The sequence below is a fragment of the Cervus canadensis genome, chromosome 17 (genome assembly GCF_019320065.1).
Source record: "Cervus canadensis isolate Bull #8, Minnesota chromosome 17, ASM1932006v1, whole genome shotgun sequence".
Taxonomy (NCBI): domain Eukaryota; kingdom Metazoa; phylum Chordata; class Mammalia; order Artiodactyla; family Cervidae; genus Cervus; species Cervus canadensis.
The window spans coordinates 3,229,589-3,241,706 of NC_057402.1; the positions used below are offsets into that span (position 1 = coordinate 3,229,589).

At 61.9% G+C, this 12,118-nt stretch overlaps 1 protein-coding gene across 2 annotated transcripts; it reads left to right on the forward strand.

Annotated features, from left to right (window-relative positions):
• The first annotated feature begins 307 nt into the window (after positions 1–307).
• SLC25A47 (solute carrier family 25 member 47) lies at positions 308–8,026 on the forward strand. 2 transcript variants are annotated; one of them, XM_043434594.1, is made up of 6 exons: positions 308–589; positions 4,463–4,506; positions 4,830–4,901; positions 5,535–5,717; positions 6,521–6,842; positions 7,162–8,026. In XM_043434594.1, the coding sequence occupies exons 1-6, from the start codon at positions 319–321 to the stop codon at positions 7,440–7,442; spliced, it is 1,173 nt and encodes a 390-aa protein (XP_043290529.1). In that variant the 5' UTR covers positions 308–318; the 3' UTR covers positions 7,443–8,026. The 2 variants fall into 2 exon arrangements, with proteins under 2 accessions (XP_043290529.1, XP_043290530.1); XM_043434595.1 differs by lacking the exon at positions 308–589 and adding an exon at positions 2,138–2,254.
• Positions 8,027–12,118: the final 4,092 nt, after the last annotated feature.

Consider the following 12,118-nt stretch of genomic DNA (forward strand, 5'->3'; position numbering starts at 1 on the left):
GGGATGGTTGGGGGAGCATGGGCAGGGTGGGCTGTTGGGAGACCAAGTGGCTGGAGGCATGGTTGGGGGCATGGTGGGGGGCAAGTCTGGGGGCGTGGGTGGGGGCGTGGGTGGGGGGCATGGGCAGGGTGGGCTGTTGGGAGACCAAGTGGTTGGGGGCTGTGCAGATGGGTAGAGGGAGTGAGTGGATCTGAATGTGATCGTCACGGGGTTGCCCTCAGGAGTGGGTGCCTCACAGGATGCGGGGTGCAGGGGGAAAGGCATCCAGGGTGGTTCCTGGCTCTGGCTTGGGTGTCCGGGGCCGACTCTGCAGGAAACATGGAACTTGACCACTCCATTTCTTCAGTTAGACCGCATGCCTCAAGTTCCCTCACTGTCCTAAGGACTGGCCTCCACAGTGTAGCACCCCAGCTGGACGTGGCCTGCTCAGTACAGGCCTGTCCCCTCCCTCCTTCCAGAACCTGCGCTCCTACTAAGGCAACCTGCATGTTTGGCCGGCCACTCCTGCAGGGACACACCCGGAGCGTGCCCCAAGTGGTCCCCGACGCGACACAGGTGCCGTCCTCCTCTCGTGGAGGCAGAGACGGAGGTAGGGGAAAGTCGAGGGCTTGCCCGAGGTCTCGGGGCTGGGCGGCCTGGCTCCTAACCGGACGCTGGCCTACATCTCTCTAAAGGTCAAGGTGGGCCTCAGGACTGGCCTTGGACTGCCTGCCTCTTGCCCTTTGTCCTCTGTCGTGGCAGTGGACGCTGCCAGCCTGTGTCCCCCACCCGTCCCACAAACAGCTGAGCAGGAGGCGGGGCTCCCCGTCTGTCAGCACGACCTGGTCAAGGTCAGCCTGTGGTCCCCCAGTCAGGGGCCAGGAAGCAGGGGGATACACGACCCCAGGACTGCCTGGAGGGGGCTGCCCAGGCGCTGCCGTGTCAGCACCTCTCCCAGTCCTGCCAGCGTCCTGGTTGGCAGATCACGCACTGTGTGTGACCCTGGGCAAGTGCACAGCTTCCCTGGACTTCAGTGTCCATGAAGGGCTGCGTTCCGGTGTCACATGGGGGGTGAGTCATCAGGGCAGGGCCCATGGGTCTCAGGGCCTGGCCCGCGGCATCAGAGAGGGGCTGGTTGGGTAAGTATCCGGTGACCAAATCCTGCCCTGCTGCCTGCATGGCCCTGGATGAGTCCTTTTTCTGGGCCTCAGTGGCTCCATCTGTAAAATGGGACTATCAGCCCTGCCTCCTCCTGGGGCTGTGACAAGGATGCCCTGAGATGGTGAAGGAGGAGGGCTTGGTTAACTAAAATGGGGGGCACGGCCAGGGAGAGGTCACCATCCTTTACAATGGTTCCCAGTGACCAGCCTCTTATTGGAGTGACTTCCCCTTTAGGAGCACCCTGATTTGATTAGTGGCGAGGTCGGGAGCCCTGGCCCCTGGTCCCCTCGCTCAGCAAGCCATGCTCAGAGCTGGGTCCGAGCTGGGTGCTGGGGACTCAGAGTTGGATCTGGCTGGAGCCCTGGGCACACAGAGACGGATGTGGAAGCAGCAAGGGAGTGGCGCCCAGGGTGGTACGAAGGACGAGGAGGAGACCTTGGCCTGTGGCTGGGCTGCTCACAGGAGGCCCTGGCCCGCCTCCCTGAGGCTTTGTCCTTGGTGGCCCATTGCCCCCACGCCCTCCCTGCTAGCTGGAGCTCCCTGGGGATGGGACTGGGCTGCCTGAACGCAGTCTCAACTCAGAGATTGTTTGTTGAATGAATAAGTGAGGGAGCATTGACGGTTACCCAGGCAGGAGCAACTCCAGGGGAGTCAGGGAGGCCCAGGGATGGATAAGGGCTGAGCTTGGGTTTGGAGAGATGAGGGGGGCGTCACAGCCTCCCCAGGGGCTGGTCTGAAACCCCGGCCTGTAGGTGGTGGGCACGGTGATCCTGCTTTCTGAATCTGACGTCACCCGTGGCCTCTCACACACTTCCCGACACCTGGATCCCGAGGGCACTGGGACAAGGGTCCTTTGGAGTAGGTGGGAGGGAGTCCAGGTGGGCATTGACCCGCCTACGGCCTGGCACAGCCTCTGCCTCTGGGGCCACTGGTCAGCAGGCTCCGCTTCCTGCCCCTGCCCCCACCGCGGGTATTTAAGGTCTGCGAGGAGCCCGCGGGGAGCTTCGGACGCCACCCTGGTGGTGGCACCAGACAGACCTCTCAGGCAGCCTGACCCCTGCGCCTTCCCCGCCACCCGCGCTGTCCATGGATTTTGTTGCTGGAGCTGTCGGAGGTCAGAGTGGGCACCGTGGGGCCTCAGGGGGGGCTGTTGCTCCCGGGGGAACCAGGGTGGGGTGGGGGGGCTGGAAGGGGCGCTCTGCCCGGGGAAGCAGTGAGGTTTGAGGCCTCTAGGAAGTGGCTGGTGCCTGGCGGGGGTGCCACGGGTTCTGGGAGGAGAGAGGAGGTTTCCCTGGAGACGACGGGGCAGGTGGCCCAGAGCCCAGGAGGAGCTGGGTGGGGGCAACTCTGCTCCAGGGGCTCGGCCTGGAGGCTGAGGGGCGGGCAGCGGTGGGGGTGCAGAGGGTGGGTGGTCTCTCCGCCTGGCCAGGGGGAGGCTGGGAATCATACGCATGGAGAAGGATGGGACGAGAGGCTCCAGGAGAGGGTGGATGGTGGGGACCTACCCGGCTGACTGTAAGGGCAGCAGCGTGGTGGGGGAGGGTCCCGGATGAGCCTGGCACCCCCATTGGCTCCCTGGCTGTGTGCACCCGTGGGCCCGCCCCCACCTGGCTGGGCCTCCAGCCCATTCTCACCCCCGGAGAGAAGGCTGTTGTGAAAGCCAGATCCAGGCAGGGGCTCTGCTCCTCCCAGCTCGGCTTGCACCGGCTATTTTGGGTGAGGTGCCCTCGACCTCTGTCCTCTTGTGAAACGGCAGGGGCTGCTCATCAATACTTCTAGGAATAGCGTGGGGTGTTCTGTTCAGAAGGGGGGAGCAGTGCTGAGATGGGAATGACCCGGGCCCTGGCCTTACCAGTGGGCTGTCTGAGGTCCCCGCTGGGGGCCGGGCCTGAGGCTCCCCTGGACGTCAGCCCCCTAAGCAGCTGGGGCTTGACCTGCCCGGGATCTCACAGCAGGAAGGGCTCCCGAGTCCCGCGTCTTCCTGCCAGGGCCCCGGGAAGGCTTGGGTGGAAAGAGCTCCTGCTCTCTGCACCTGGCACTGGGACACGGGGAGGCAGACCTGGGCCTTTTCCTTGAGGAACCCTCGTTCTGGATAGCAGCAAAGCCCTGTGATGGCCATGTGACCAGCGTGTTTCCTGCCACAGGGGCAGCCCAGCGTATGGGAGTCAGGGAAGCCTCCAGAGAGGAGGCGATGGTGTGGCAGGGTTTTGATGCATGAGTAGGAGTTTGGTGTGGTATATGTATGGGTTGCGCCTGCGTGCGTGCTTAGTCGTTCAGTCGTGTCTGACTCTGCAACCCCATGGACTGTAGCCCGCCAGGCTCCCTCTGTCCGTGGGATTTCCCAGGCAAGAATACTGGAGTGGGTTGCCATTTTCTCTTCCCCACGGGACCTTTCCAACCCAAGGACTGAACCCGTGGTTCCTGCCACGTCTCCTGCATTGCAGGCCAAATTCTGAGCCACCTGGGAAGCCCGTATGTAAGGGTTGAGGAAAGTAATTCTCAAGTCAGTGAGTCATTTTTTGGCTTCACTCTTTTTGTTCTTTCACCTGTGCATTCATTCACTTTATTATTTCGTTCATGCAAATTTACTGAGTCTTGGGCTACATAATAGATAGGCACGGCCCCCGCATACCTTGCTGTTTTCAGGTGACCCTCACCGAGCCCCCCACTCTTGGGATGAAACCCCAGGGACCTGCCTGCTCTCTGTCTTCCGTGTGGCAGAGCCAGGGGCTTGGAGCTTGAGACCCCGGTGTTAGGAAAGGAGAAAGGGAAAGAAGGCGGCACCTGTCCTCTCGGCAGGAGGCAGAGGGCCCTGGTCCGGGAAGCCCCGAGTTCTGCTCTGTTTCACGGAAACTTGTGCTTCCAGCAATCCCCCTCGGAGGCCTGCTGCCCCGGGCTTTCTCCGCCCCGGCTGTGCCCCCTCCGTCCCCCCCCGCAGCTGCGAGGCGCGGCAGCCTCCTGGCCTGCAGACAGACCCTTCACAGACTGAGGCCTGAGCATGGGCTCGGCCTGGCTAGCAGACAGGGCCCAGCAAATGGACCAGTTCTTCTGAAACGTGATGCCGGAGGGGAGGCCGTGGAGCACCCCTGCCTCTCAGAAGGAGGGTCCAGGGGGCCAAGACTCGGAAGTAGAGACCACTGGCAGCCTGGCTGACATCACGTTACCTCTCTAAGCCTCAGTTTCCTCATCTGTAAAATGGCGGTCGCGCTCCCCCTCTGTTGAGACGTGGTGTGGACAAGAAGCGCGTGGTCAGGGCCCCCCTCCTTTGCTGAGACGGCTTGGGCTCCTGCTCTCCTCACCAGCTCCCCTGGTTTTCTGACAGGTGTCTGCGGTGTTGCTGTGGGCTACCCCCTGGACACGGTGAAGGTACAGTCATTGCCAGGCCTCTGCCACCCACCCCAAGACCCCTGCCTGGGCTGAGGTCCCCATCTATGGCCAGAAGAACTCTCTAGCCTGCTGGGCAGACCTTGTCTCTCCCCACCCCCCACCTCCCCTCAGGTACTCAGGACCGTCAGCGCTCCCTTCTCCCTGCTGAGACTCAGGTCGCTCACCTTGAATGGGGTCACTGTCACTGCTCTGCCCGCAGCATGGCTGCAACCATCAGGAATTGGCTCTTGCCCTTCCCCGGGGCCTGCCGACCTTGCCCCGGGCCTGGAGCCACCCCTTCCTGAAGCCCACTCCTCCCACAGGTCAGGATCCAGACGGAGCCCAAGTACACGGGCATCTGGGACTGTGTCCGGGACACGTATCACCGGGAGCAGGTAGGCCTGGGGCCCGGGTCATGGACAGGGGAGTGGACCCCGGGGCTGCCACTCAGCAGCCTGCCTGACAATCCTGAGCTCCTCTCCGAGCCTCAGTTCTCACACCTTCCAAACGGGAATAGCTGTACCAGCCCCCCCGGATTCCTCTGAGGACGAGAGCTGGGGTTCTGGCACATAGGAGGCGCTCAGAGTGAAGTCCTGCCTCCAGGAGAGGATCTGGAAGGGGCTTCAGGGGACTTCAAAGGTCAGGGGAGGACCCACCAGGCGGGGAACCCCTCCAAAGAATGCTGGGTGGAGTCATCAGGGGTCCAGCTCAGAGCCCCATCCGGAGGAGGGGTCTCAGGGACACTTGCCAAAGTGAACGTGGGAATGGATGCCGACCAGAGGGGCGCGAAAGGGAAACAGCAGAGGCCACGCTGCTAGTTCAGCACCTCTATCCTCACAGCAGCCCCGGGCGGGCCTGGCTTCCGGGGTGTTACAGTCCCCATTGTACAGCTGAGGAAGCTGAGGCTGCCTTGCCGAGGTCCCGTGGCGGGGGGTGAGAGGTGGGAGCCAGCTCCTGGCTCCAGGGGCCCCAAGGGCAGCCGCTCCTCCGGCCTGACTCGGTCCTCGGGGCCTCTGCGCCTGCCCCAGCTGCGGGGCTTCTACAGGGGCCTCTCACTGCCCGTGTGCACCGTGTCCCTGGTCTCCTCCGTGTCCTTCGGCACCTACCGCCACTGCCTCGCGCACATCTGCCGGGTCCGCTACGGCAGCGCTGACGTCAAGCCCGCCAAGACCGACATCACGCTCTCGGGGTTTGCCTCCGGCCTCGTCCGCGTGAGTAGGGGCGGGGTGAGGGGGTCCGGGGGTCCCAGCGGGGGGAGAGGTGGATGGAGGCTGGGGGACTGTGGCTGAGGACACAGCTGACTCGGTAACCGGTGGGGCAGGCTAGGGGGCCTCTCTGAGCTTCTCTCTTCATCTGTAAGGGGTGTGCTGAGGTCACACATGTCAGGCCCCCAGCCCGGGGGGCTAACTGGTAGGAGCACCCATGAGATGGCAGCCAATAGTATGAGTAAAACAATCCTATGTTATTAATATATGTTAGTATTGTCAGTGCTCACATTAAGTGTTGCATTATTCTCAACATTAGTTAAATAACACTTTAATATGTCGATCCCTGGGTCAGGAAGATCCCCTGGAGGAGGAAATGGCAACCCACTCCAGTATTCTTGCCTGGAAAATCCCATGGACAGAGGAACCGGGCAGGCTACAGTCCGTGGGGTCACAAGAGCAGGACACGACTGAGCGCTTTAGCAGCATTGGTCATGACCAGATGAATGATGTGACCGAGTACTTTCATGAGCTGGAGTCACAGTGACCCGACGCCTACTGTGTGACGGGCGCTCTGCCAGCAGGGGATGCGCAGCTGAAGGAAGGGCTGGCTCCAGCTGGGTGGGCAGAGCTGGCTTTGAACCCGCCCCACCTTGGCCCGTGGGCCAGCCCAGAGCTTCCTGAGGCTCACGTACCCTTTGAGGGCACCGTGGGCCAGCCCAGAGCTTCCCGGGGCTCATGTGCGGAGGCTGAGGGAGCCCCGGGTCTTGCGGGCGGCACTGTCTCCTCACCGTGCCCCCCTCCCCCAGGTGTTCCTGACCTCGCCCACCGAGGTGGCCAAGGTCCGCCTGCAGACGCAGACGCAGGCGCAGCAGCGGCGGCGTCCCTCGGCCTCGGGGCCCTTGGCCACGCCCCCCACGTGCCCCGTGCCCCCCGCGGGTCTGCCGGCCGGGCCCAAGTACCGCGGGCCGCTGCACTGCCTGGCCACGGTGGCCCGGGAGGAGGGGCTGCGTGGCCTCTACAAGGGCAGCTCGGCCCTGCTCTTCCGGGACGGTCACTCCTTCGCCACCTACTTCCTCTCGTACGCCATCCTCTGTGAGTGGCTGACTCCTGCCGGCCATAGCAGGCCAGGTGAGCAGGGGGCCTGGGGCCCGGGACGGTGAGGGTTAGGGTATGCAGGGGGGTGATCAGCCCAGCTGGCACTGGGGCCTGGAGAGGAGACGGGGAGAGGCCGCGCTGGCCCCCAGGGCCCCCAGGTGGGGATGCTCGTGGCCCCCAGCACGAGTCAGGACAGGCCTGCTCCGGGTGGCGGTGGACAGGTCACGTGGGTGGCGAGAGCCCAGGGCACCCTCACGACCAGGAGGCCCTGCCCTGGGTGCCCGACCCCCCCACCCTGCCCAGTCTCCCCCGTGCGGCTTCTGACCCAGGCGCCCATGCGCTCTCCCCGCAGATGTCTCGGGCGTGCTGGTGGCCGGTGGCTGTGCGGGGGCGCTGGCCTGGGCCGTGGCCACGCCCATGGACGTGATCAAGGCGCGCCTGCAGGCGGACGGCCGGGGCCGCTGTCGCTACCGGGGCCTCCTGCACTGCGTGCTGACCAGCGTGCGGGAGGAGGGGCCGCGCGTGCTCTTCAAGGGGCTGCTGCTCAACTGCTGCCGTGCCTTCCCCGTCAACATGGTGGTGTTCGTGGCCTACGAGGCCGTGCTGAGGCTCACGCAGGGCCTGCTCACATAGCTGGTGCCCCCCACCCACCCCAGGCCGGGGGGCACCAACCTGCCAAGAGCTCCCAAGGGGGCTGCAAGGAGCTAGAGGAGGCGGAGGGGAGTGCGAGGGTCTGGACCCAGGGGGCTAATACCCGCCGGCCCGGCCAGGGCCTGCCCGCCCGGCGACAGACCATGAGGGGAGGTGGGGGGCCCTGCCTGCCGCTGGCTCGGTTGACCTGAGGGTCAGAGCCAGGAAGGAGCGGCAGGCCCCTGGGGATAAGGATGTGTTGGCCCAGGGCTGTCTGTGCATTTGGTTGGTGGGTCCGTCCCTGGCTTCCCTTTCAGCCTTCCCCGCCGCCCCGGGTCCTCAGGGCACCCCTGCGTCCAGCTGACACCCCCTCCTGCACCCCACCCTCCTCAGTCAGCTCTCCCTGCTCTGTGGGCCGCCCTTCAGGCCTGGGACCCGGGCACAGCCGTCGGGCGCCCGCCGGCGCGGTCCCTGCACCAGGCAGCCCCGGGAGCTTAGTGTGAGGCCTGGTCCCCCTTGTTCCACCTGCAGAGCCAGGACTCAGCGGGGAGCTGTTGCTAATAACACAGTTTTTCTCAGGCTGCTCAGGCATGTTGCTCTGTGTTCTGTGGGGCTGGTGACTGTTTTCTGCCTCGTCAGCTGGTCCTCAGAGGCCAAGGCCCTTGCCGCCTGAGTGGCCAGGGCGCCCACCGGGAGGACAGTGCACGGAGGCCCAGCGCAGCTCCCCCCGACTCCCCCAGCTTGTGCGAGGAGCCCGCCGCAGCACAAAGCCGGTTCTCCTTACCCCCCTCCCCGTCCCAAACCCACCCACTTTCTGAGTCAAGACCAGGGCCTGCAGGAGGGGGCCGGTGTATCCTCAGCACCGTGGGGTCCTCAAGCAGGTCATCACGCTGGCTCAGAGGGGGAGCCAGGCCTGCCCAAGGCCACACGGCAGGGAGGATGGGGGACCTCACACCCGCACTTCTGAGACCCCAGCCCTCCCTTGGGCACCACGTGGCTCCCAGGGATGGTCCAGCATGAACGGCCGGGTGCCCACTGTAGCAGCCCTCTGGTAAAGTCAGGCGCCCCCTGCCTGGACACTCGCTCACTCGGACACCAGCCTTGACCGTGACTTTGGACTGAAGGACATTCAGGGTTCTGGCTGAGCTGACAACTCTTTGCTGTTCCCAGAAAACGTGGGTGGACCTACTCTGGCCTCTCGTGTCCCAAGACCCAGGCATTTGCTTACCCGCTGTGCTCTCTATGGAAGCGCCCCTCCCTGCCTCCACCTGGCTGACCGCGGGTCCGAGATGGCACTTCCTCCAGGAAGCTCTCCCTACCTGCCCTCGCTGTGGGAGTCTCTCCTGCTGTGGTCCCCTGGATCCCCCACTCACCGTCCGGTCACTCATCCATCTCCTGCCCCCACCCAAGGCTACAAGCTGCCCATGGGCAGCACATGTTTGGTTTGGTCAGAGCCTGGCACAGAGCTGGTGCTCGGGGTGTGTGTGTGTGTATGTGTGGGGTGTGTGTGGTGTGTGTGTGGGGTGTGTGTGTGGTGTATATATGTGTGTGTGTGGTGTGTGTGTGGGGTGTATGTGTGTGTGTGTGGTGTATGTATGTGTGTGTGTGGTGTGTGTGTGTGTAGTGTGTGGTGTATGTATGTGTGTGTGTGGTGTATGTATGTGTGTGGTGTGTGTGGTGTGTGTGTATGTGTGTGTGGTGTATGTATGTGTGTGTGTGGTGTATGTATGTGTGTGTGTTATGTATGATGTGTGTGTGTGTGGGGTGTGTGTGTGTGGTGTATATATGTATGTGTGTGGTGTGTGTGTGTGGGGTGTGTGTGTGTGTGGTGTATGTATGTGTGTGGTGTGTGGGGTGTATGTATGTGTGTGGTGTGTGTGTAGTTGTGTGTGTGTGTGGTGTATGTATGTGTGTGTGTGGTGTATGTATGTATGTGTGTGTGTTATGTATGATGTGTGTGTGTGTGGGGTGTATGTATGTATGTGTGTGGTGTGTGTGTGGGGTGTATGTGTGTGTGTGTGGTGTGTGTGTATGTGTGTGTGGTATGTGTATGTATGTGTGGTGTGTGTGTGGGGTGTGTGTGTGTGGTGTATGTATGTGTGTGGGGTGTATGTATGTGTGTGTGGTATATATATGTGTGTGTGTTGTGTATGTATGTATGTATGTGTGTGGTGTGTGTGTGGGGTGTATGTGTGTGTGTGTGGGATGTATGTGTGTGTGTGGGGTGTATGTATGTGTGTGGTGTATGTATGTGTGTGTGTGTGGTGTATGTATATATGTATGTGTGTTGTGTATGTATGTGTGTGTGTGTGGTGTATGTATGTATGTGTGTGGTGTGTGTGTGGTGTATGTATATATGTGTGTGTGGGGTGTGTGTATGTATGTGTTTGTGTGGGGTGTGTGTGGTGTGTGTGTAGTGTGTGTGGGGTGTGTGTGTGTGGTGTATGTGTGTGTGGGGTGTATGTATGTATGTGTGTGTGGTGTATGTGTGTGGTGTGTGTGTTGTGTATGTGTGTGGTGTGTGTGTGTGGTGTATGTATGTGTGTGTGTGTGTGGTGTATGTATGTATGTGTGTGTGTGGTGTATGTATGTGTGTGGTGTATGTATGTGTGTGGTCTATGTATGTGTGTGTGTGTGGTGTATGTATATATGTGTGTGTGTTGCGTATGTATGCGTGTGTGGTGTATGTATATATGTGTGTGTGTGTGTTGTGTATGTATGTGGTGTGTGTGTGTGGTGTATGTGTGTGTGTGTGGTGTATGTATGTGTGTGTGTGTGGTGTATGTATGTGTGGGGTGTGTGTGGTGTGTGTGTAGTGTGTGTGTGTGTGTATGTATGTGTGTTGTGTATGTATGTGTGTGTGTGGTGTATGTATGTATGTGTGTGGTGTGTGTGTGTGTGTGGGGTGTATGTGTGTGTTGTGTATGTATGTGTGTGTGTGTGTGGTGTAGGTATGTGTGTGGTGTGTGTGTGGTGTATGTATATGTGTGTGATGTATGTATATATGTGTGTGTGTGTGTATGTGTGTGTGTTGTGTATGTATGTGTGTGTGTGTGGTGTATGTATGTATGTATGTGGTGTGTGTGTGGAATGCACGAACGCCTGAGTGAAGGAAGCCCCGCAGAGCATTCCTGGGAGTTCACTGGCAAGCTGGTAAAGATGCTGGGGTGTCCTGGCCAGGTGCTGGCAGGAGGGGATGGGCTAACAAAAGGTTTCAACAGCTGTCGAACCCGCACCCGCGTCCTCTTTCTGACAAGAGCGCTGCTAGCCTGCCCAGGTGCTTTGGCCTTGGAAATGGAGTTACCCCTCCCTCCAGTGGAGGGTGGGGACCGTTGGGCTCTGAGCTCTGGCCCTGCCTCGCTCGCTCGGGCTCGGGCCACAGCCGTGGAGAGGCAAGGCCCTTTGGAGCACAGAAATGAAGGGTGGGGAGAAGGGCCGGCCCAGAGTCGACAGGGCGCTTCCCAGGTGGCGAAGTGGTAAAGATCCCACTTGCTGACACAGGAGACGAGGGGTTGAGCCGGCTTGGGCCTGGCCCAGCTCTCCACCTGAGTGGGCTCCTCGCTGTCCCCCAGGCCCAGCTCCACTGGACCCACCAGACTGGGCACCCCTGAGGTGCTGTGAGGTCTGAGGGGCAGACACTAACAGTCATGGCGGCTGGGGACAGAATCCCACCTCAGCCCTCAGACAGCGCCGGGCTGCACATCTGCCCATCCCGATGCAGGGCTTCTCTCGGGATCTATAAGAATCCAGTGTTTTCTAGCAAAACGTAGGGGGTGGGAGCGTCTGTGGCCCTTACCAGCAGTGACTTTGGGCACTGACCTCTGACCCAGCTGACCCAAACATGAGGTATCTGTCGTTGCTTCTGTTCCACCAGGGGATGGGGGGAGGTCCCTGCCCCACCCACAGTCACTGGCTGCTGTGGGGCCGCAGCCCTGCCCTCTGAGACCCCAGGACAACGCCCACCCCTCCCCGGGGCCCCGCCAGCCCAGGGACTTGGCTGCGGTCCCTCCTGAGACACGGGTGCAAGGGAGCAGAGAGGTCACCTCAGCTGCCTAGCCGCACCACCCCACCCTCTGCTGGGGGCATCTCCATGGGCCACCTCCACTCCGGAGGGAGCAGAGGCTGGGCGAGGAGACGGAACGCGCTGCCCGGGTGGGAGCCTCAGGGCCCTCCTGCAGGACGGCCCGTGAGTGGGCACAGCATGAGACAGGGCAGGTCTGTCTGACACGACCTCACGGGGCGGCCGCGCACAAGCTGTCGTGCTCGCTCCTGGGCCTCTGTCTTCCCGCCTGCAGTATGAGGTGGGCGGGCAGCGCAAGCCCGGGGCTCGTCCCCATCTGGCCGGGCCCTTGCTCTGGGACCCCCGTGAATGGCCTGGGGCCACTGTCTACACAGCACCTTTCTGACCACCCCCATGGCCGCCTCCCTCGACCACAAAAAACGTGGACACCTGTTTGCGTTCTCCACCGGCTGTCAGGAACATCCAGTGAGTGTGGGAGCCAGCGCCACGCAGGGCTGAGGGCTAGGAAGGCGCATGCCAGGGCTGTGATCCCATCCCGCACGTGTCCCAAGGGGACCCCTGCGGGCTCAAGGGCATCCACAGAGGGGCAGGCACGGCACGGCCCTGGGCCGGAGGGAGGCCTCTGCTCGCTCTTCAAACCCCAGATAGCACAGCGACA